A 25427-nucleotide genomic window follows, 5' to 3' on the forward strand; every position below is an offset into this window, starting at 1 on the left:
TCCATTCTCCAGACACTGAGACCTCAGTATACTTTCAGAAAGAAGAGATGCCCAATAAATCTCATCTCCATAGTTCCATCACAAATGGGTAATGGGCTATCATTCAAGTCTCACCCTCTGCAACAGATATTAGTGGTAAAATAGATTTTAAAGCATAGATTTTCACATCTATTCTCAAAGTCATAGATTAACATGTTTCTAGTGACAACAAATATTACTAAAAATGAAAAAACCCAACCACATGCCATATGCCAATAAGCAATCCATGATGACTTTTTTATGACTATCAGAGAAGGAAGTTCCCAGATCTTCACTGCTTCAAGAATATAAGGATGAACTTACCATCATCTAAAGTGATGTCCTGCAGACCAATTGTTGAAAAGTTAGGTTCTTGCTCTTCAGGTTCAGGCTTAATGTTCACAGTTGCTTCATCAGGTGGAAATGAAGCTGGATCACACAAATTGTGACAGATTAAGGATGAAGGTGCAGAAAGACCTCCCTGGCCTGTACTTTGTGCTTGAGTTGAGTGCTGTCCAGAATGCATTCTGGTGGCTAGAGACGGTGATGAGGCAGTTCCTGAGCTAGGAGATTGGTAAGGCATAGGCTGTAGCTGAGGAGATGGTGGCCCAGAAAGTGGTGAACTAGCCAGGGGATGCGAGGCTCCTGGGGAAGCAGTTGTAGCAGACCCTGAATGTGAAGGACCATATGTAATGGGTTGTAACTGAGGGGAAGGCTGGCCTGTGACCTGGTCAGCCCCTGGAGAAGAAAGAGATCTTTGTCCTGTGTTTGAACAATGGAATCCCACTGACTGCAGGTGAGGCAGGGTCTGCACCGAATGAGGTGTGTGGGCTAAGAGATGTCCTGCTGGGCCTGAATTTGAAGAATGAAAAGGTATGGATGACGGCGGCTGACAGCCAAGATTTATTAAACTAGGAAGAGGTGTATCCTGTGGAAACAAAACCGGATCATATTCTTGACTAGAGGCAGCATTAACTGGAAGACAAGTTGGTCCGTTGTACACAACATTAGTTTGCATAGGCTGATAGGAAGACCCCACAGGAGGTGTTGATGTTACTTGAAAAGGCTGGTGCATAACTGAAGAAGGTATCATATGCTGTTCTTTACCAGAACTTTCATCCCTACACTGCAACTGTGGCAGATGAGATGAAGTTACCATGGATGCATATGTTTGTTGAATGGGACAAACCAAGCTTCTCTGTGTTGACAGTACACTGTCACGTGGGTGTCCTGTGTCTGAGGAAGGCCTCTGGGTTTGGGCAGGATGAGGCACAGACAATGCTGGAACTGAAGACAAGTCAACCTCTTCTTTGTGTTCTTGCTTCATCAAAACTAAAAAGAAAATGGTAAGAGCAAATATTATTACATAATATATACAGTGATCATAAAGGGCCCTCATTCCAGGCTACATAACTTAGTATGCACCCAAGCCAGGGGTTAAAAATACAAATGCCTTCAGAGAAGGCAAATAATATAAAATATGTGAAGTCAGCAAGCATAAGACAACAGGGAGTGGTTCTTGCTCTAAAAGTTTCAAGTTAAAAAAAACAACAACACTGCACAGAACTCTATGAAGTGCTGTGGAAAGATCTCAAATACATTCCTATGTACCAAAAACTTGAGTCGCAGAACAATGTGTACATATCACAATTCTTGTAAAATATAGAATATGTGTATGTTTTTGCTTATATAGGTATGGATATCTCCAGAAAGATGTCATGAAAATGGTACTACTGTGTTGACTGCTGGGAATGGAAACTAGGTGACTAGGGGTAAGAGCAAGAACCAGATTTACTTTTTATTATGTAAGCTTTTGTGTCTCTTGAGTGTTTTCAACCAGGTATATACATTATCCACTCAAAAATAAATGATTTTTTAAAACCCCCCAACAAAGCTCTAAGGCCTAATAAAAAAACCTTAAATTTGACAGGTGCCTGGGTGGCTCAGTCTGTTAAGCAGCTGCCCTCTGCTTGGGTCATGATCTCAGGGTCCTGAGATTGAGCCCTGCATGGGGCTTCCTGCCAGTGGGGAGCCTGCTTTGCCTTCTCCCTGTGCTGCTCCCTTGATTGTGCTCACTTGCTTACGCTCTGTCTCAAATAAATAAATAAAATCTTAAAAAAAAAAAAAAGCCTTGAATTTGAGATCTCTGATCTGAAATCTACTGGTCACCTGGTTTTGCATTTTGCATCAAACACCACGGATCTAATCTAATATTCATAGAGCTTCTAGTTTACAATGGTCTAATTTACAATGATCCTCAACCATCATCAGATACATATTACAAGAGGAATAATGAGGGATCAAAAAAGTATTGGAATACACAAAAAACCTGTTGGAGATAATAAACAAATTCAACATGTAGAAATCAATTACATTTCTATAAACTAGCAATAAATAATCTGAAAAGGAAATTAAGAAAATGATTTCATAAGTCAATCAGAGAAAGACAATTATCATATGATCTCACTCATATGTGAAATTTAAGAAACAAAACAGACATCCTATAAACAGAGGATTATAGGGGAAGAGAGGAAAAAATAAAACAAGATGAAATCAGAGAGGGAAACAAATCATAAGAGGCTCTTTTTTTTTTTTTAAGATTTTATTTATTTGACAGAGAGAGATCACAAGTAGATGGAGAGGCAGGCAGAGAGAGAGAGAGAGAGAGGAGGAAGCAGGCTCCCTGCTGAGCAGAGAGCCCGACTCGGGACTCGATCCCAGGACCCTGAGATCATGACCCGAGCCGAAGGCAGCAGCTTAATCCACTGAGCCACCCAGGCACCCCATAAGAGGCTCTTAATCATAGGAAACAAACTGAGGGTTGCTGGAGAGGAGGTGGGTGTGGGTATGGGGTAACTGGGTGATGGACATTAAGGAAGGCACGTGACATAATAAGCACTGGTATTATATAAGACTGATGAATCGCGGACCTCTTCCTCAGAAACCAATACTACATTATGTTAATTAGTTGAATTTTTTTCAAAGATTTTATTTATTTATTTGTCAGAGAGAGAGAGAGCACAAGCAGGAAGAGCTGCAGGCAGAGGGAGACGCAGGCTCCCCACTGAGCAAGGAGCCCGATGAGGGACTCAATCCCAGGACCTTGGGATCATGACCCAAGCAGAAGGCAGATGCTTAACTGACTAAGCCACCCAAGAGTCCCAAATTAATTGAATTTAAATAAAAAATAAACAAGTCTGCCAAAAAAAGAAAAAAGAAAACAATTTCATTTACAATAGCATCAAAAAATAAATTTGTTCTCTAAAGAACAAATTTGGCCAAGGTAAGTGAGACTTACACAGTGAAATCCACAAAACACTGCTAAGGAAATGAAAGAAGACCTAAATACATGGAACAATATTCCAGGTTCATGGACTGGATGACTTAATTAACTGTTAAGAACACAACACTCCCCCACACAATTTTCATATTTAATCCCCAAATCCCAGCAATATTTTTTTTTGCAGAAATAGACCCGTCCTAAAATTTATATGGAATCCCAAGGGACCCCAAATAGTCAAAACAATCTTGAAAAAGTGCAAAGACAGAGGAATCGCACTTTGTAATTTCAAAACTTACCACAAAGCTACAGCAATCGTAACCACATGATACTGACCTAAGGACAGACATATAGACCAATGGAATAGAGACCAAAAACAAACCCTTTAACATATAGTCAACTGAACAGTCTCTTCAACAAATGGTACTGAGACAACTGGGTATCCCGTTCAAAATAATGAAGATGGAAACTTATCTGAAAATCACACACGAAAATTAACTCAAGTGGATCAAAGACCTAAACATAAGAGCAAAACTACAAAACTCTTGCAAGAAAACAAAAGGCAACAGCTTCATGACACTGTATTTGGCAATGGTTTGTTTAGCACTATGTATACTGAAAGTATAGACAACAAAAGAAAAACAAACTGGATTTCTTCAAAACGAAAAACTTCTGACTATTGAAAGACACCATCGAGAGACTGAAAAGATAACCCACAGAATAGAAAAAGTATTTGCAAATAATATTTCTGAAAAGGGTTTAATATCCAGAATACATAAGAACTCCTACGAATGCAACAGGACCGAACCAAAGATGTGAGCGTGATCCCAGGATCGATCTAGATGGATGTGTGTGTTAGAAGAAGGGAGGTACCAGCTCTTCTCTCTAGGATCACTAATTATGAAGATGAAACAAACCTAGAGATGCCATGTGGTGAAAGCATGCTCAAGATCTAAAGCCAACAGAAAGAAAAACAGTGTTAAGATGAAGAGAAACCTTAAGCCCTAAGATCACACTGCTTGAGCTGAAGCATGCCTAAAGCCAGCATTGCACTTAATCTTCCAGTTACATGAGCCAATGATTTTTTTTGTTAAGCTAGTTTGAATTGAGTTTTTGTCATTTGCACCCAAAAGTTCTAATTTACTGAAAACAACCTTTCCGAGATAGGGATTATTATTATTACTCCTGCCTTATAGATGAGTATACTGAAGAGAATAAAGGCACTAAGACCTCACAGTAGTTAAGCGGCATCATAAGGACCTGAATCCAGGTTTTTCTGCCTCCAAAGCCCATGCTTTTTCTTTTTTTTGAGAGAGAGAGAGAATGCGTACAAGCTGAGAGGAGGGGGTGGTGGGGCAGAGGGAGAAGGAGAAGCAGACTCCCTGCTAACCAGGGAGCTCACTGCGGGGCTCGATCCCAGAGCCCTGAGATCATGACCTGACCCAAAGCCAGGCACTTAACCGACAGCCACCCAGGTGCCCCCAAAGTCCATGCTTTTGATCACTATACTGTATGATCAAGAAAGATTCAACTTCACCATTCCATCATACAAGTAGAGGTTATGAATAACAAACACTATCCTTTATCACATCAAAAAAGTAGCAAGTCCATGATTTTAGATGAATCTACCAGTTGAAAGGACTGCTTCATGTAGAAAATAAATGCATTTTGCTTATTTTAATGTTTATCAAAACAGAAAACCATCAGTTAATTTTCTGTGTGTCAAAACAAATGATTTCATTGTTTCCCTTGGGAAATACTTCAGTCCGCTTTTCTAAAAATTATCTGTTTTATCTTCCTATGAAAGTGCTATAACTCCTTTAAAAATAATTTTACTAGGGTGGCTGGGTGGCTCAGTTTGTTGACCAACACAACTCTTGATTTCTGATTTGTGGCTGCTAGGATTGAGCCAGCACTCAAGTCTGGTTGTCCCTTTCCCTCTCCCATCGCTCCTGCTTGCTCTCTCTAAAAATAAATTTTGGGGGGCGCCTGGGTGGCTCAGTGGGTTAAGCCGCTGCCTTTGGCTCAGGTCATGATCTCAGGGTCCTGGGATCGAGTCCCACATCGGGCTCTCTGCTCAGCAGGGAGCCTGCTTCCCTCTCTCTCTCTGCCTGCCTCTCTGTCTGCTTGTGATCTCTGTCTGTCAGATAAATAAATAAAATCTTTAAAAATAAATAAATAAATAAATTTTGGGGATGCATGGATGGCTGCCTTCAGCTGTCTGCCTTCAGCTCAGGTCATGATCCCAGAGACCTGGGATCAAGTCCCACATCAGGCTCCCAGCAGGAAGCCTACTTCTCCCTCTGCCCACCCCCCTGCTTTCTCTCTCTGACAAATAAATAAATAAAATCTTTAAAAAAAAATAAAAAGAAAATAGAAAAATTTATAATCTTAAAAAAATAAAATTTTCCAGAATTCACATCTCATTGTCCCTTCTACATTTATACTACTTTAACATAACTAAAATTTTCATCATCCTCACTAAAATGTGAGAACTTCATTTTATGTAAAAGAAAATAACAATGAGAACCAAAGCACAGTCAAACCTCATCTGACCATTTACCGAACCCCTGTCAATCACAAGTCTCTTCATATAAGCATGGACTCAATCTGAGGAAATTAAGTAAGAATTAGAACAGCTCTGAGACTATATGCATTGTATAGTAGGTAATTAATGGAGCACTTGTTTTGGGGGGTGCATTTGAGCTTGACACTTTTCTCTGGTGTCCTACCAAGAATGGAATGGGCTCATCACTCATCACTGTGTTAGTCTCTAAATCTGGCAAGCTGTAAGTGAGCCCACCCTTAACAGGACAACCCTTAAAACAAAGAAAGCATATTACCAGTCTTCTTATTGCTTCTGTCCCAATGTTAACATTCCCAAACCAGGCCTGCATCCAGTTTCTTATTCTCGCTCAGGTATTTCAAGTATGTGTCTAACAACTCTGACCTCTCTTATGTCTTCATGTACTTTCTTTTCTTCTGACTTTGGCACAACTATAACTTTCTCCCTGTACAACTGGATTCTTTTTCCCTTTTCTACTTCAGCTCCTACTCTGATCCCAGGAAAGCCACAGTAAATGCCATACCCAGGATGACCTTTCCATATAAAGGAGGGAGAATATTCAAGAAAGCCTCTCACCGTTTAATTAATCCTGAATGGGGGAGGTTAAGGTCCTTGGTTACATAAGTGGTTGGTTATCATGCACTAAAAAGGACACAGAGGGACTGAGAACTACAGCTTAAATTCACCTTTTTATTGGATAATCCAATCCTTCTTTTTATGTACACTCAGATTGAGAGTTCTGCTTTCCTAAATTGAGTATATTTCCACTTTGCCAAATCAACTATCACTTTTTGTCTATAAGGGATTAAGACTCCAACCGTACCAAATCTAAGAAGTCCTCTTTACTGGTCTAGGATATCTATTCTTATTTAGAGAGAAATACAGTTAAAAAGAACTTAAAATATCTAGAATGACTTGAATTTTAGAAACAGACTAACTCTACCTTCTGTGTTAAATATGCTCATTCTCAACTTTAGAATGTAAACTGACTATGGGACACATTATGCTAAATACAATTTCCAATTTAAAAAAAGTTATTATACCTGAAACTAACATGCCATTGTACATCAACTATACTTCAATAATAAAAACTAAAACAAAACAACAAACTCAAAACAGCCATTTGCAACTGATTATTCTTTCACTGGATATTGATATTGGTCAGATTCCTATTGCTAGGAATACCTTATTGTCAAAAAGGTAACAAAATGTCGTATCCTTTAATAAAAAACAAATAACTTCTGAATATATAAAATTATTTTTTTAATTTTTTAATAAAGATTTTATTGGGGCGCCTGGGTGGCTCAGTGGGTTAGGCCTCTGCCTTCAGCTCAGGTCATGATCTCAGGGTCCTGGGATTAAGCCCCACATCCGGCTCTCTGCTCAGCGGGGAGCCTGCTCCCCCCCCCCCCGACCACCTGCCTCTCTGCCTACTTGTGACCTCTGTCAAATAAATAAATAAAATCTTTAAAAAATAATAAAAAAGGTTTTATTTACTTGCAATAGAGAGAGAGTCCAAGGTGGTGGAAAGGGGCAGAGGGAGAGAAAGGAGGCTCCAGGGAGCCCAAGACAGGGTTCAATCCTGCTTTATGCCAGGACCCTGGGATAGGCAGACACTTAACTAACTGAGCCACACAGGCACTGCTGAATATCTAAAATTTTTATAAGCAAAATTTAAAAAAGAATTGTCACAACAAATAAGATACAAATATTTAATATAAATAATCATACAAATTAATAAGACAAAGTAACTCTAATGTAAGTATCACACACTAGAATTCTTTCTTTTGAAATTCTGTAAAGCTTTATCTGCTCATGAAGAAAAATAAAAATGTTGAGGTCATAAAATTAGTATACCATATATATTTTGGTCCCATTTTTATTTTAAAATGTTGTGCTATAAATGGATCAAAAGGAACCAAAAAGACAGAATGACAGTTTCAGAGCAGAAGACAATTAGGATGCTTGAAAATATTTTTTCAACTTATCTATTTTTTTCCTTTTCTTCTCCCAAAGATTCTATTTATTTGAGAGAAAGAAAACATGTTTGTGAGCAGGGGAGGTGCAGAGGGAGACAGACAAGCAGATTCTGTGCCAAATGCAGAATTGACACAGGTCTTGATTCCAGGACCCTGAGATCACCCTGAGCCAAAATCAAGAGTTAGAGACCTAACTGACTGAGCCACCTAGACACCCCTTAACTTGTCTTTTATAAAAAATAAATTCACACCCACACACACAAAATAAATACATTCACAGTAACATATTTGCTTTTATAAAATTTTTATTCAAAACTCCATTTTAGAAAAAAATGACAAAAGCCAAATACTACAGAGAAAAGACAATCATCAGCCAGAACAAGGACTGCACAATTTAAAAAAAATAAGAAGAAAAAAGAAAGATTATTTATTTATTTATTTGAGAGAGAGACAGAGGAACAGAGGCAGAGGTGGGGAGGGATAAAGGGGAAGAGGTGGAGGGAGGAAGGATAGAGCAGGAGACAGAGAGAATCTAGAGCTGACTCCACACTGAGCACAGAGTCTGACGCAGGGCTCAATCCCACAACCCTGAGATCATGACCTAAGCCAAAACCTTGAGAGGGACACTTAAGCAACTGAGCCACCCAGGCGCCCCCAAACACTTCTTCAGTCTTTGTTTTGTGTGTGCCACCTGATTTGTATATTGTCAATCATAAGGCCAGTGATGACAGCTGGTAGTCCAATCCAATATTCCTTCTGTACTCTGGGGCCCCAATGATTGCCATTCTCATATAATGCCCTCTAGGGTTCTGCTTTTATATTGTCCTCCCAACTCATGAGCTGATAATGTAAAGGCATTATAAACCTGTTCAGTTACTACTCTTTGCCTGTTCAGTTACTACTACTAAGATAGTAAAAATGAAAACCTCTAATCGGCTGATCCTCTTCTACTGCTTTTTAATTTTATTTATTTATTTTTTAGAAGCCTTTTTTTTTTTTTTTTTAATTTGACAGAGAGCGAGATCACAAGTAGGCAGAGAGGCAGGCAGGGACAGGGGGAAGCAGAGAGCCCGATGCAGGGCTTGATCCCAGGACCCTGGGATCATGACCTGAGCCGAAGGCAGAGGGTTTAACCCACTAAGCCACCCAGGCACCCCTGCTTTTTTTATTTTTAAACAATTCCAGAAGCTCTCTCCCTTCTTAGTGAGGTTAGATTCTACAGTCTCCCATCTCTACAGCATTTGTTAACATTCTTAGACTGCATGTCTGAATCTGAGTGCTATTTAAGAAAGTTACACAACAGGGCAAATTAATTATTTATAAATTCATGAATATCAGCATCAAAGGTGTTTTCTGATCATGCCTAGAATCCTATTATGTTTCTGTGGTAACTTACTCTCCCCTTTCTTTACAACAAGTATTTCAAACTTGTCTACATTCTTCAAACTGCCAAATCACCTACACTCCCCTCTGCTCACAACAGAAGATTCCATGTTATTCTTTAAAGAAAAAAAAGTTGACGCTATCATATGGAAACTCCCTAAACTCTCCACTACTAAATGTATAAACCAGCCGAATATACAACCATCTTGTTCATCCTTACCTATCCCCTCCTGTTCCTTCTCCCAACTAAGGCCCATTCCAACTTTTATATTTTAAATTTTATTCCTTCCCTAATATTCTTTATTATCATTAATGCTGTCTCCCCTATATAATCAAAACACTAACTATCTGAATAACCTTTTTAACCTTTTTGGGCCTCTGTTATATAAATCTCACTTTCCATAGTTAGTAATTTGAGGAAAAGACTAAACTGGTCATTGATACCTTAGAATAAGACAGGAGAAATACGGGGGAAATGATTTTTAGTTTAAACTTTCTTTTAACTGAATATATTTGATACATAACATTGTGTAAAATTTAAGGTGTACCACAAATTAATTTGATACATGCACATATTGCAGGGAAAAGGATTTTTTTTTTTTTTTGAAAAGGATTTTTAAAGTAGGCTCCATGCCCAACATGAGAATAGAACTCACAACCCCAGGGGCGCCTGGGTGGCTCAGTAAGTTAAAGCCTCTGCCTTTGGCTCAGGTCATGCTCCCAGGGTCCTGGGATTGATCCCCGCATCGGGCTCTCTGTCCGTCAAATAAATAAAATCTTAAAAAAAAAAAAAAAAAAAAAAAGAACTCAACACCCCCAAGATCAGGAGTCACAAGCTCTACTGACTGAGCTAGTTAGGCGCTCTGAAAGTGGTTTTTGCAATACAAATTTGATCACGTTACCTCTCTGTTAAAGCTCATTTCTTGGAACTTTTTTTTTTTTTAATTAATTTATTTGACAGAAAGAGAGATCACAAGTAGGCAGAGAGGCAGGCAGACAGAGAGGGAGAAGCAGGCTCTCTGCTGAGCAGAAAGCCTGACATAGGGCTCGATCCCAGGACCCTGAAATCATGACCTGAGCCAAAGGCAGAGGCTTATACCACTGAGCCACCCAGGTGCCCCACAACTTCTTTTTTTATTAGAGGATAGAGAGAGGGGAGAGGGAGAGAGAATGTTAAGCAGGCTCCATGCCCAACATGGAGCCTGAAGCAGGGAATCATTTCAAAACCCCAAGATCATGAACTCAGCCAAAATCCAAGAGTCAGACGCTTAACTGAGGCACCCCTCCTTTTTTTTTTTTTTTTTAAAGATTTTATTAATGTATTTATTTGAGAGAGAGTAAGAGAACAGGGAAGGCGCAGAAGGAAAGGGACAAGGTGACTCCACGGTGAGCACAGAGCCCAATGCAGGGCTGGATCCCATGACCCTGAGATCATGATTTGAGCCAAAATCAAGAGTTGGACACTTAACCAACTGAAGTTCTTTTAATACTCCATTATCCAACCAACAACAATACCTTTGCACATGCTGTTGACTTTATCTGAAATGTTCTCCCTCACTTTCTCTAAGAGTTATTAACAGTATAGATTCTATAGCCAGATTGCCTGGATTCAAATCTCACCTCCACCACTTATTAGCTGTGTGAACTTGGTTCACTCATTTGCAAAATGAAAAGGGCAATTATTACCTACCTTACAGGATTATAAGAGAATAAATTAATTAGGTATAAACTGCTTAGAATAGCACCTGGCACACACTAAATGTTCAGTATGTCTGCTAAATCAATGAACAAACCTGAGATGTACTCTAGCGTAAGAGTTAGGTGCCCAGACTCTGGAACCAGATTGCCTATGCATGACATCTGGCTGTAAGATTTAAATGTTCTAAGACTGTGGGCATAATACTTAGCTACTCAGTTTCTTCATCTATAAAACAAGATAATAACCTATCTCATACATCTATTATGAGTTCAAAAGAATAAATAGAAAAAGGGCTTAGAACAGTACCATATGTATGGATATATATACACACACACATACACAACATGTCTATAAACTATTACTATTTTCCAGTTATCAACTCAAGTATTACTTTCACATAAAAGCCTTTTCTCAACCTGTCAGCCTAGGCAAGGGTCCCTCTGTTATTTTCACCTATAGCATCATATCCCTTTCCTACAGAGTCCTTACTGCAGTTTCTAATTACAAATTTGTTAGTAACTAATTTTTTAGTGATTCATTAACTTCTGTTTGTCCCCCTGGATTATAAGTTCCATGATAAAGGAAATGAGATAAGTTTCACCCAACTGGTGAAATACTTACTTACACAAATACTTACTGAATTAATACTGAAAAGGCTAACCAAAATCTTTCAGAATGTTTGTATTCTATTTGAAAACTATCTGAAATATTTTATTACCAAGTAATATATTAACATGATCAAGTAATAATAATTTTCAGATTTGGGAATATAAACACCTTTTTTTTCTTTTAAAGATTTTATTCATTTATTTGACAGATCACAAGTAGGCAGAGAGGCAAGGAGAGAGAGAAGGAGAAGCAGGTTCGCTGCTGAACCGAAAGCCTGATACAGGGCTCGATCCCAGGACCCTGAGATCATGACCTGAGCCAAAGGCAGAGGCTTTAACCCACTGAACCATCCAGGTGCCCTTATAAATGCTTTTAGAGGCTAAAAGTGAAATATAGTCAGGCTTTAAAGAATATGAATGACAAATGATCATTCATAACCAGTACCCTTTCAAATTTAAGTGTTCATTATTTCCATTAACTAGAAACCATTAAAAGTTTTTGCAAGAGGGGGTGTCTGGGTGGCTTAGTTAGTTGGGTGTTCAACTCTTGATTTGAGCTCAAGTCATGATCTCAGGGTTCTGGGATCGAGCCCTGTGTCAAGCTTGGAGTTCAGTGGGGGGCATATACTTGAGATTCTCTCTCTCTCTTTCTCTCTAAAATAAACGAATAAATCTTAAGGGAAAAAGAAGTTTTTACAAGAATAAGTTTTTTTTTTTTTTTTTAAAGATTTTATTCATTCATTCGACAGAGAGAGATCACAAGCAGGCAGAGAGGCAGGCAGAGAGAGAGGAGGAAGCAGGCTCCCCGCTAAGGGAGAGCCCGATGTGGGTCTCGATCCCAGGACCCTGGGACCATGACCTGAGCTAAAGGCAGAGGCCTTAACCCTCTGAGCCACCCAGGCGCCCCAAGAATAAGTTTTTAAGAGTAAAGTTCACTATGATTTTTTTATTATCATATGCTCTGGTGACTAATACAGTGCCTAAAACAGAGAGGGCCTCTATAAAGATTTGTTCTCTATGTAACCATCAGCGTGATTACTGCAAATACTATTTATGTGTCACAACCAAGATCTGGAAAGTTACACCATTTGAACTACTGCAGAAAGCGGTACAGAAGCTTTATTAGAGTGCATCTATACAACCAGAAACTCTGGCAACAACTTTATACTCCCCATGGCCCATAATATGCTATAGTCACTACTGGCCAAATGAAAATCTAATGGGAGATTTTTTTCATCTGAATGGAAATGGTTAAGATGAACACACTACCTTCCTGCAGTGCTAAGGACACAAGAGGACTTCACACATATTCACAAACACCTGCCCTTACTGTAGTGCTGGTGATTTCTGGTAGCTACTGAAAAACAGATTTAAAAACCTATATTCAATCTTCTGATTTTCTTATAATAAATAACTACAAAATAACAACTAATACCACATCTAAATTTAAAAGTCAACACAAACTTGACAGAATGGCGTATGTTGGGATTTTTATTGATTATAAGCACTCTACCTTAAACATTGCCATATAGGTTTCATCGAACAACTTTTTATTCATTATGAAAGCAAGTTCTATAGTAAACCATCACAACTTCCCATACCTGGTGTGTAAGTAAAACGTTGAGACTGGCTTTTTTTCCTCTTGCCATTGCAAAGATAAAAGTGCACCTGCACTGCAGCTGTAACTGCTGGGTTGTGATATGGAGGAACTTCAAGGACAATGTGAGCCTAAGGAGCATGGAAAGCAAGATTGTGTTACACTCAGAACTAAAAATGAAATGCACCTGCTAAACTCACCATGACTCTTGAGCCTTAACTACACAGTCTCTTCCATCATAGATAATTATGCACATCAACTGGTCATGTAAGTCATCTGGAGATTTACTCTATGAAACTCTAGTCTCAACAGAGATAAATTCTTTAAAGTAAACCACTAAAGGAGAAATTACCTTTTAGTCATCCAATTGGGTTCTAGTTGTAGCAGAAATAAAAAACAGTCTTATATACTACGTAGTGAGATACTCTGCACAATGAATATTACATGTTGCTATTGATCTTAAGTGGAAGTCTACTCTGATTTTCAGTCAGGTTTAATATTTCTTGAGCTGTGTTATAGTTTAGATTTCTTAAATTTCACATTCAAAATATTCTAAACTGGCAATATACAAAATCCGTTCCTACATAAAAAATAATTTTACACAAGCAAAGTGAAAACTGTTGGCCCAAACCAATTGCAATCCTTAACCTAATTTCTCCAGGTCTCTGGAGAGCACTGTGCAGTGTTATCCTCTACCCCCAGAAGATTCTGTCACCAGTCCAACCAGGATGAAGGGACCACAGCATTCAGTGGTGAATCCTGGAAGGCTTAATGTTGAAAAGATGCAAATATAATCCTAAATACACAAACCCATGAGGGTTTGTTCTCCCCCCCTACTTTTTGCCCATTATATATGTTCTTTACTGAATTTATTTGATTTCTTCACTGCATTCAGAGAAAAAATTTAGTGATAACATCAGTAAGAACCTTCTAATAAAAGGGAAAGACACCAATTGTTTATCTATCCTAAATTTAATTTTAGTGTCAGGAAAGTACCTATCTCATGTCCAAACTTCTAAAAATTCGAATTTACTTTTCTTTCATACAACAGATAAAAGAGTCTTCATCTATAACATAAAGTGGCATTTTCCAATTTTCTCATCATGCTTAAGTATTTAAAAAGGAATAAAGTAAATTTCTTACCCCTTGACATTTTTCCCTGATTATTTTCCCTTCTACCTCCCACTGAGGTCGTCCATCTATTGAAAAAAACAATTTACAGTTAAAAGTAATTCAAGTCAGAAAGTGTATAAACAATATTTAATGTATCTAGTATCACAAGCTTATTGGCAAAGGGAATCTTTTTCTGACTTCCATTATGAAAATAAAATATGTACCCATGACAAAAAAATGAGAAGAAAGATCTTGGGCTACCTGAGATAGCAGGCCCCCCAGTTTATTCTGTCGAGTGATGTTTGAAAATCATCTGAGAGCACCTCCTCCAAATGGTAGCCAATTTCTGCTTATATACCTTAGGTAATGGGAAACTCACTCCCTCACGAAGTAACCCATTTAATCTCTAGAAAGTCACTGCTGCTGGATAAGCTCTTCATGACAGATGAAATCTGCCTCCTTATAATATCCCATCAGTGGCTTAAGAACTACCCCTTGCAGCCCACCAATCCAAAAAATCTTGAGTGGTCCTCTGCTCGAGTAGCTTTCCAGATGCTTAAAAACAGCTATGTTTGCAGGTGTCTCCTCTTCTGTTGGCTAGCTTCCCCAGTTTGGCATCTACCTCTTACACAGATTTACACAGATTTTATTAGCCTTCCTGCCCACTCTTCTTCGAACATTTCTCCAAAAAGACCATCTCCCTCCAAATGTACCAAGCCCAGAACTGAACAGCCCAGGTGGGAAATGACCCAGCATGGTAGAGAGTGACTAAGGCTCTTGCCACCTTATGTGAAGACACTGCGTCTGTTAAGTTCAAACTCCTACACTGCACTTACGTATTTTTTCTCCCAGCACTTATTAATTTATCCCTACTAGACTTGGATTTCTTGGCTTGCCAAGATCTTTTTAGACACTGATGGTCTTTGAATGTACTTGCTAGGCTTTCCATGTTTGTGTCACCCAAAGATCCGGCCGGCACATTTTCTGTCTCTTCCTTTCAAGTGAATTGTTCACCTGGGGGAGAACCCCAACTGCTACTAAAGCTCTCACTCCAGTCTGATGTGCAGTATTCTAAAGCATTCTTTTTTTTTTTTTTTTTAAGATTTTATTTATTCATTTGACACAGAGAGAGAGAGATCACAAGTAGGCAGAGCAGCAGGCAGAGAGAGGCAGGGAAGCAGGTTCCCCACTGAGCAGAGAGCCCAACTTGGGGCTCCATCTCAGGACCTGAGATCATGACCTGAGCCGAAGGAGTTGTGCAACAACTGAGCCACCCAGGCGCCCCCAAAGCCTTCTTTCTTAAGTGATGGGCATTTGCCCATTGACTAACTCTCACAAGTATCTTCACAGTTAGCATGACTTCATCTAGTCTGTAAGGATATCTGAAAAGGCTCAATCAAACACCTTCTTAATTGTGACTATTATTTTCCAGTCTGGTAACTAGATAATGGCTACCCTTTGTGCACAAGAGATACTACAGACAAATGCTATGCCTACACAAAAATACAGCTCAGTTCAACAATCATTTCCTGGGTCCTGATGTGCCATGCACTTTGGGTTACTGAGTTAATGATGAAAGGATACTCTTACCCTCAGTCTGCAGAAGAAAGGCAAATACAAACAGTTCATTATAATAAAGTGTGGCGGTTACAGTAATAAAGGTGCACTCTGAATGTGCCAAGAGAATTCAGGATTCTTACCCTAGTCTTGGTGAAGGGGTGAGTAAAGGAAGGTTTTCTGAGCTCTTGAACTGAGGCTTAAAAATAAGGTAGAATTCAAGTGACAGGGCGGGGCCGGGGGGGTGGTCTAGGCAGAAGAGCAGGCACGAGCAAAGCCAAGATGGCAAGAAACTACACAATACAAGGAACCATAAGCAGCTGTGTTGGTGGGATATAAAGTATGACTCAGGGAGGAGTAAGAAATAAGGCTGGAAAGAAAGGCAGTGACCTAAATGCCATTATCAAGGAGCCTAAAATATGAAGGGATTACTGATGGTGCTTTCAGAATGGGAGTTACATATTCACAGCCACATCTTATCTGAAACCAGTAATTGCTACCATTTAACATGATTCAATTTAAACTAAAAGCACTAAAAAATAAAGGAATTCTACAATGAAACTGCCGTACATATATACATTTATTATATTGAGGCACAAATGAATTTTTATAACAGAAAGGGGCAGCTCTGAGATACTATCTCTTCCTTACACCACTTCTTTTGTTTAAAATATTAATGCTGCAGAAGGACTTTTCTTGACCACCTGATATAAATCAATATTCAGTTACTATCACTTTACCCTCTTAATTCATAGTACCTTTATCTAGAATTATCTTGTTCACTTATATCTTTACGTTTATTGTCTGCTTCCCCACTAGAATGTAGGCCATCAAAGCAAGCAACTGTAAGATTTTATTCACCATTATATTCCCAATGCCTAGACTAGTGTCCGTCACGTAACAGATGCTTCATAAATAATTGATGAATTAATAAACTGTGATACAGAACTGATACTTCTTTTTTTTTTTTTAAAGACTTTATCCATTTGTCAGAGAGAGAGGAGAGCGAGCGAGCACAGGCAGACAGAATGGCAGGCAGAGGCAGAAGCAGGCTCCCCGCCAAGCAAGGAGCCCGATGCGGGACTCGATCCCAGGACGCTGGGATCATGACCTGAGCCGAAGGCAGCTGCTTAACCAACTGAGCCACCCAGGCGTCCCGAGAACTGATACTTCTTTAAGACAGGCAGGTATGGGTCAGGATCAAAGGAGTTGGAAGGAAGTGAATTTTATTTATTTATTTATTTATTTTTAAAAAGATTTTATTTATTTATTTGACAGAGAGACAGTGAGAGAGGGAACACAAGCAGGGGAAGTGTGATAGGGAGAAGCAGGCTTCCTGCCAAGCAGGGAGCCTGATGTGGGGCTCGATCCTAGGACCATGGGACCATGACCCGAGCTGAAGGCAGATGTTTAATGAGTGAGCCATGCAGGGGCCCTGGGAAGTGAATTTTAAAGGAGAAAAACACATGGAAAAATATGGTTTCCCACCTAAGAACAGGAAGATGTAACATTTTTAATCAAGTTGGGGGACCCAGTGAAACAAACTGGTCTGTTACGTCTGATGTGATTTTTTTATTTTAAGTATCAGTGGGCCATCGATGCAGGATTTGGTGGGTAAAAAGTACATAAGAGAAGTTTAAAACAAATAATGTGGTTATAGATGGAGATAAGATGACTGATGAAATTTCCTAGAATGAAGGAACATAATGAAAAGAAAGCTGAACCAGAGAACCTTGGGAAACATCTATATTTAAGGGCCAGAAAAACTGATTAAAAAAAGATGAGTGGGAACAGTTAAAAATGTGCCAGGAACCAGGTAAATACAATCACACAAAGGCCAAGGAAGAAAAGACTGTCAAGGAGAAGTGTGGGTAGCTGTCAAAAGTTTAGGTTATGTTTCAATATAGAAAATGAAAGAGTAAGTAGCAGGTAAGGAAATAAAGGTGATAACATTACCTTTTTGAGAGGCTGGATGATAAATGAAAGAAATAAAATGATAGCTTATGAGGATGTAAGAGTCAACAGAATGGGAAAGGTTTAGTATGAAAAGATTTAAACTTACTTAAACCCTAAGAAAAAGTATTCAGGGAAAAAATAGGTGTTGAAATTATAAGGGGCAACGAAGGTAATGTATAGCCTTAAATACTTAAGTTTTAAAAAGAGGAAAGGATGAAAAACAAATGAGATTACCATTTAAATTAAGAAAAACAAACATATTAAGCCCCAAAAAAGTGAAAAGAAAAGAAAACACAGAAACTAGGGAAACAGAAAACAAATACCAACTGAAAGGATCAATAAAGTCAAAGTACTCTGGAAACCCTGGCTAAAAAACCAGAGATGGCACAAATAAATAATAGCAGAATACATTTTTTAAAAGGGATAAAATTCCAGATGCAGAAATACAGTATTATAACCAAATTAATGTCAAACAAATTTGAAAACTGAGTGAAATAAATAAAATCTTTGTGTGAAATAATAGCGAAAATATGTATTGGTCTCTGCCTCTGGTTCCTGGGATAAAACTCCTGAAGTTCCTTAAAACATTCTTTTAAAGACTCTATTTGTTAGAGAGAGAGAGAGAGAGCGCTCACACTCCAAAGCAGAGGGTGTGACAGGCAGAGGGGGAAGCGGGCTTCCTGCTGAGCAAGAAGCCTGACAGGGGACTAGATCCCAGAACCCTGAGATCATGACCTAAGCCGAAGGCAGATGTTTAACCAACTAAGCCACGCAGGCATCCCAATTCTCCTAAAATTCTTATGATTTTCTAAGTGATACGAACAGCACAAGGAATACCTTTTGTTCTTGTATTTGGTCTTTTTTTTTTTTTTAATTTTTAATTATTTATTTGAGAAAGATCATGCACAGAATCCCTGCTGAGCAAGAAGCCCGATGTGGGACTGGATCCTAGGACTCTGGGATCATGACCTAAGCCAAAAGCAGATGCTTGACCAACTGAGCCACCCAGGAGCCCTGTATTTGGTCTTTGACCCCAGTTCCTGACACAGAGGTCTTAAATCCCTTGGAACTTCCTGAGTGACAGAACTATCTCTTGTTCTTTTTTTTTAAAGATTTTATTTATTTATTGGGCAGACAAAGATCACAAGTAGGCAAAGAGGCAGGCAGAGAGAGGAGGAAGCAGGCTCCCTGCAGAGCAGAGAGCCCGATGCGGGGCTCGATCCCAGGACCCTGGGATCATGACCTGAGCTGAAAGCAGAGGCTTTAACCCACTGAGCCACCCAGGCACCCACTATCTCTTGTTCTAAGGAGGTGACTTCTGGTGGGCCCCTGGATGGTGGCTGGTCACCAAAAGACCAAGCCATGATTAGAACCTTGGAACATTCAGTCCCACCTCCATTCTCCAGAGAGGGGAGAGGGGCTGGAAATGGAATAATCAGTCAAGCCTGTGTGGTGAAGCCTCCATAAAAATATTAAATTACTCCAGAGACTGGGGGAACTTCTGGGTTGTAAAACACATGGGGGTAGCTGGGATAGTGGCATGTCCATAAGAAAGAGAAGCTCTGCATCCATTCCCATATACCTTACTCCACAGATTTCTTCCACCTGGTTGTTTACCTCTATGATATTCTCTAATACATAGTAAACTGGTAAATATAAGTATGTATTGCTCTGAGTTCTGCTTTACCAAATGATCAAATCCAAGATGGGGGTAATGGGAACCTCCGATTTGTAGCCAAGTCAGAAAGATGTTGTGGGCAACTGGGTACCTACTACTTTCGACTGGCATTTGAAGTAGGAGCCCTTAAGCTGTGGTCTGAGCTAACTCCAGATACTGTCAGAATTGAATTTAATTAAGAATATCCAGTTCAGGGCACCTGGGTGGCTCAGCTGTTAAGCGTCTGCCTTCAGCTCAGATCATGATCCAGGAGTCCTGGGATGGAGCCCCGCATTGGGCTCCCTCCTTGGCAGGGAGCCTGTTTCTCCCTCTCACACTCCCCCTCTCTTGTGTGTCTCTCTGTGTCAAGTAAATAAATAAACAAAGTCTTAAAAAAAAAAAAAAGAATATCCAGTTCATTTCAAAGAATTGGTTGATATATGGGAAACCCACACATCTGGAGTCAGAAGTATTGTGAATGTAGTAACAATGTGAGAGTAAAGGAGAAACAAACTAAAGGTTTGCCTTTTTTTTTTTTTTTTTTTTAACCTGGAAAAGTAAAAATCACAAAAAATAACTCAAGAAGAAATAAACTTAAATGGTCCCTATACCCATGAATAGAATTATAGCAGAAACCAATAGTCCCACAAAGCCCCCATCCCTGAAGGTTTCAGAAATGAGCTCAGTTACACGTTCAAAGGAAGGTAAAATTGTATGACACACACTTAAGGAGTGGGAAAAAGTGAGGCACTTCACCAACTCACTTTGATATCCAGAATGCATAAACAATCTCATAAGGCAGTAAGAAAATGAAAACTGGGGGCGCCTGGGTGGCTCAGTGGGTTAAGCCGCTGCCTTCGGCTCAGGTCATGATCCCAGGTCCTGGGTTTGAGCCCCACATCGGGCTTTCTGCTCAGCAGGAAGCCTGCTTCCTCCTCTCTCTCTCTGCCTGCCTCTCTGCCTACTTGTGATTTCTCTCTGTCAAATAAATAAATAAAATCTTTAAAAAAAAAAAAAAAGAAAATGAAAACTGTATCAATGGAAAAAAAATGAGCAAAAAACACCAACAGATATTACACAAAAAAGGATACATGAATGACCCATAACACCCTCAATAAATGTCAGGGAAATTCAAAATCAAAGTTCAAGATATCATTTTACACCTACCAGATAAACAAAATATAAGAATTATGATATTCCTGGGGCGCCTGGGTGGCTCAGGGGGTTAAAGCCTCTGCCTTCGGCTCGGGTCATGATCCCAGGGTCCTAGGATGGAGCCCCACATTGGGCTCTCTCTGCTCAGCGGGGAGCCTGCTTCCCTTCCTCTTTCTTTGCCTGCCTCTCTGCCTACTTGTGATCTCTGTCTGTCAAATAAATAAATAAATAAATCTTTAAAAAAAAAAAAGAATTATGACATTCTTATTTATGTCCACCAGGTGGTAAGCACTAAAATGTTCATAGCAGCACTGCTGGTTATTGTTTGGTAATGTCAAAAACTGGATACAGCCCAAATATCCAGTGAGGAAACATAATAAACTGTGGCAATTCATACAGTAAAACTATAAAGAAGTGAAAATGAAAGATCTTCTATTACATGGAACAATCTTAAAACATTAATGTTGACCTCTGAAAAAAGCAATTTTCAGAAGAATACATGCGATGTTATGCATAGTCTAAAACCAGAGAAAATACATAAAACTATAAAGAAAAACATGGATTGATTTAGGAGTAGAATCCATTTGGGAAGGGGTTTCAAGAGACCTTCAGAGATAAATGTCTTACTTCTTTAAACTTGGTAGGAGGTATGAGTATCTGTTATATTCTTCTTATAAAAAGGTATTTCACGACTTTAAAAATGCTTTAAAAAATCAGAAGGAGGGGCGCCTGGGTGGCTCAGTGGGTTAAAGCCTCTGCCTTCGGCTCAGGTCATGATCCCAGTGTCCTGGGATCGAGCCCCGCATCGGGCTCTCTGTTCAGTGGGGAGCCTGCTTCCTCCTCTCTATCTCTGCCTGCCTCTCTGCCTACTTGTGATCTCTGTCAAATAAATAAATAAAATCTTAAAAAAAAAAAATCAGAAGGAATAATTGATGGAAAGTGTTTTGTTTTTTTCGTGCACCTCCACCACCCCGCAGGTTCCTGGGACACTGTGTGAGATGGGGGAGGTACTGGTTTTTTGTTTCTTTGTAGAGGTAGTCCCTATCCTCCAGGAGCTTAATGGAAAACTGTTTTAAATATGCTCAAGAAGGGCTAAATCAAACATCCCGATAGTCACAGAATCCTTCTACATTTCTGAAAATGACATAATTTATATATTCCTATATAAAATACATAAAATTCACCCTTTTAAAGTATAACATTGAGAGGTTTTTAGTATGTTCGCAGGGCTCTACAACCACCATCACTACCTAATTCCAGAAACCCCATGCCCATTAACAGTCATTCCCCTCCCTCCAGTGGCAACCACTAATCTACTTTCTGTCTTTATGGATTGCTGACTTGGGACATTGTGTGCTGACTCCTTTCACTTAGCATGTTTTTAAGGTTCATTTGTGGTGTGTTATGAATCAGTACTTTATTCTTTTTTATGGCTGATTAATATCCCATTATATGGATAGGCCCCAGTTTGTTTATCCACGTAACAGTTATGATCATTTGGGTTGTTCCCATTTTGGCTATTATGAATAATGTGGCTGTAAATATTCATTTCTGTGCAACATACTGTCAATTCTCTTGAGTAGTATATGTATACAAAGGAGCAGAAATACTGCTTTTGGAACATCCTTAATGAGAATTCAACATTTATGTGAAAATTTAAGAAATGTATGGCTTACAAAAAAAAAAAATCTGTGTAAATGATGTCTGTAGCTTTAGGAAAACTATTTGGTGATTAATGTTAGTGAAACATCTGAATAATTTATTTTATCCCTTCTACCCCTTATTTTGAGGTCAATCAACTAAATTTTACTTACCTTGTCCTTTTTCAAGAAAAATGATTTTGGATTCTGGAAGAAAATTAGATCCAGTCACAATCATTTCATGACCTCCATTTACAGAACAACTGTTGATACTGTACTTCTCAATATGAGGAAGTTCTTGAGCAGACCGCTGAGCTGTTTTTTTTTTACGAGTTAAGAAGAAACAAAATATTAGTTTAAAATATTCCATACGTAAATGATAAATTCAAGCTATACAATAAAAATAAAGAGAAGCAAACTCTGGGCTTTTAAAGTCTGAGACAATGGTAGCAATATCCACTATTATTTAGAAAACAAAATAGATTTATTAGATTTGTGTTCTTTCTAAAGAATTTTCTTAGAACTATAAAGAAACCAACCAAAGAAAAATTAGTCAATGTCTACAACTTCATATTGACTTCAAAACATTAATTTCATCCACTTTTCTCCTTTTAGCTTATCTTCAATACATTTTTTCCATACAACTATTAAAACTGATGAATCTTAGTATATGTGCTGGTGAAGCGAGCACTAAAACTGATAAATCTAATGTAACTATATAAAGCAAATCAATGCAAACATATGTAATTATATTGCATACAATTAAAAGAAGACAAGTTTCTAAAGGAAAAAAATTAGCTCTTTCCTCAAGAAAATATACAGGTCATCACTGTGACAACAGGATTCCATTCTGGGCTATTTTCTAAATAACTGAAGCATACATGAAGTACACACTGAATTTTAAAAAATGGAAGTAAATGTTTCTACAGTGCACTGCATTCTTTCTTGCCAGGGTATGTGAAACATAGTTTTTCTTAATGCCAGTCTTTAAGAAAAGCCTTTAAGGAAAGACTGGCCTTTTCTTAAGGCCAGTCTTTAAATTACCAACTTTTATAAACAGTGACCTTGGTCACCTTTCTCTGATATTGACTGATTTCAAATTGTTATATTTTGTGAGATTCTATTTTGAGTTTTCTTTTCTTTCTTTGTTTTTTTTAACTGTCTGAGCTTTAAGCTACAGATTATACTTCTTCTGACTGCTTAGGTTCTGTAAGGTTTCTTCTTGCCAAATGCCTAATTAGGTTTCTCTGGATTAAAACAAATAAAAAGTATGAATTATGTGCTCTTCTTCACAGCTGGAAAACTGGTCTACTTTTAGTTCTATTTCGTGGGCGGAAAATTGGTGGCTTTGAGGGTCAGCTATGTTTTGTTTGGCTAGAACATTTTAAAGAAATTTAAACTTGAATACCTTTAGGAAGCACACATAGCCAGTTCACTATGGCTCTTGGCTCTCCCAAGTATTTAATACCAAGCCACAAAATGTATGTGAATTGGGATCACTGCCCCACTCAAAGAGAATGTTAAAACAGACCCTTTTCATAGGAGATGGGTCTGGGATTTAGGATCAACTACAACTTGGAAAGTACTGAGCACTAACTTAGACCTCAGAAAATACTTATGTTCCAAATGGCTCAAAGAGAAGGGAAATGAAAACAAGCACTGGCTGGCCTAAGATGCAGACTATTTCAAGTTTTAGATATTTATGGTGGAAACTAGCCACCGCAGGTACATTCAAAGAAACAGCAAAATTGTGTTCAACAAATGGCAAAGGCATAATAAGCGAGTACATTCAACTAAAAGATATATGTATCTTTTTCATATATATATGAAAAAAAAGAAAATTTTAAAAAACGGGTTAATAGTGACTACTTCAGGGCAGTGGTATTACAAAAGATTTCCATACTACTCTGCACCATTCTGCATTTCTATATTCGCAACAATAATCACATATTAATTTAATAAACTTAAAGAAAAAATAGAAAATCATTTTATAATAACTTCATCTCAAAAATTCGAATTACTCTATCAACTTAAATAATTGAACTTTGCTAAAAAATAGAGGCACATGCGCTTATATTGGCACAGACTAGTCTGGGATGACAATAAGAACAATGGCAATGACAGCTGCTTCTAAGAAGCGGAAATAGTTGACCTGGAAATTTGTTTTCACTCTGTATTTTTTGAATTTTATAGCATATACCTGTATTGTCTATTAAAATTAATACAAAACTACTTCTACAGTGAATTCTATTACCATGGATTTGCTCAGTGATTCCCAAAGCCAACCGGGAAATAATAAAGTAGTAGTGCAATTCAACAAACAGCAAAAAGGAGCACAGAAAGGTAATAGGTTTGATAGGTTTGATAGGTAATAGGCAGTAAGTTTGATCCCAAATCAGGAATGCATGTGTTTGACAGAAATAAAATGGTAAAACTGAAAGAGCACTAGGAAAACCTGTGTTCTAGGCACAGCTCTCACCAGCAAGCAAATAAGCTTGAAGGAGTACTTCAGATACTTGTGCCTGTTTCCTCCTACACAAAATTAAGACATGGAATTAGAACACTTCTAAGTCTATGCCATAAACATCTAAATAGCAGTCTCAAAACTCCAGTCCTACCAGCTAACCTGCCAGAGGTTCACAGTTCTCCAGAGCTTGAGTAGGCACCAAGTTCCAGGGCCTATTCTCATTTCTTGCCTTTGTAAATTGGGGGGCGGGGGGGAAGAATTCATTTTCTCAATCGGATATAGATAGATTAATGATAAAGCAAAAGAACCAAAAAATAAACTCCTAAAAGTCTTTATTTAGCTGAGACGACAGCTTGCAGAGATAGGCATCTTCCAACAAGAAGCCTCACATTTTTTTTTTTTTTAAAGAAGGCTCACATTTTAATTAAACAAGGGTGACCAAGGGATACTTAGTATCAGAACCATAGCTTCAACTGGTTCTCAATGTCATCAAGCCCATCTTCTTTTCTTATAGATAAGAAAACTGTGGTCAAGAGAATTTGTTTATAGGCACAATTATAGGCACAGTTACCTATGGTCAAATTATCATGAGAACCCATTTCCTAACTCCAAAATCAGCACTCCTCCCACCTAAACAAGCAGCTTGTTTCCATACAAAAAAATCACATTAGATATCTAATCTCTGTGCCTCAATTTATACTTTTTTATAATATTACATTATAAACAAAACAGAAAATGGCTTATTATAAACA

At 38.5% G+C, this 25427-nt stretch overlaps 1 protein-coding gene across 5 annotated transcripts in view; it reads right to left on the minus strand.

Moving 5' to 3' along the window:
- The window catches only part of NFATC3 (nuclear factor of activated T cells 3), a 134217-nt gene that overhangs the window by 32509 nt on the left and 76281 nt on the right, over positions 1–25427 (minus strand). For all 5 annotated transcript variants that reach the window (XM_047710961.1, XM_047710963.1, XM_047710964.1 and 2 more), the window contains exons 6-9: positions 22383–22523; positions 14274–14329; positions 13135–13261; positions 343–1350 (exon numbers count right to left, since the gene is read on the minus strand). In XM_047710961.1, the coding sequence (XP_047566917.1) occupies positions 343–1350; positions 13135–13261; positions 14274–14329; positions 22383–22523 (1332 nt within the window). The remainder of the gene's footprint in view (positions 1–342; positions 1351–13134; positions 13262–14273; positions 14330–22382; positions 22524–25427) is intronic.

This window comes from Lutra lutra, chromosome 17 (assembly GCF_902655055.1).
Source record: "Lutra lutra chromosome 17, mLutLut1.2, whole genome shotgun sequence".
Classification (NCBI taxonomy): Eukaryota; Metazoa; Chordata; class Mammalia; order Carnivora; family Mustelidae; genus Lutra; species Lutra lutra.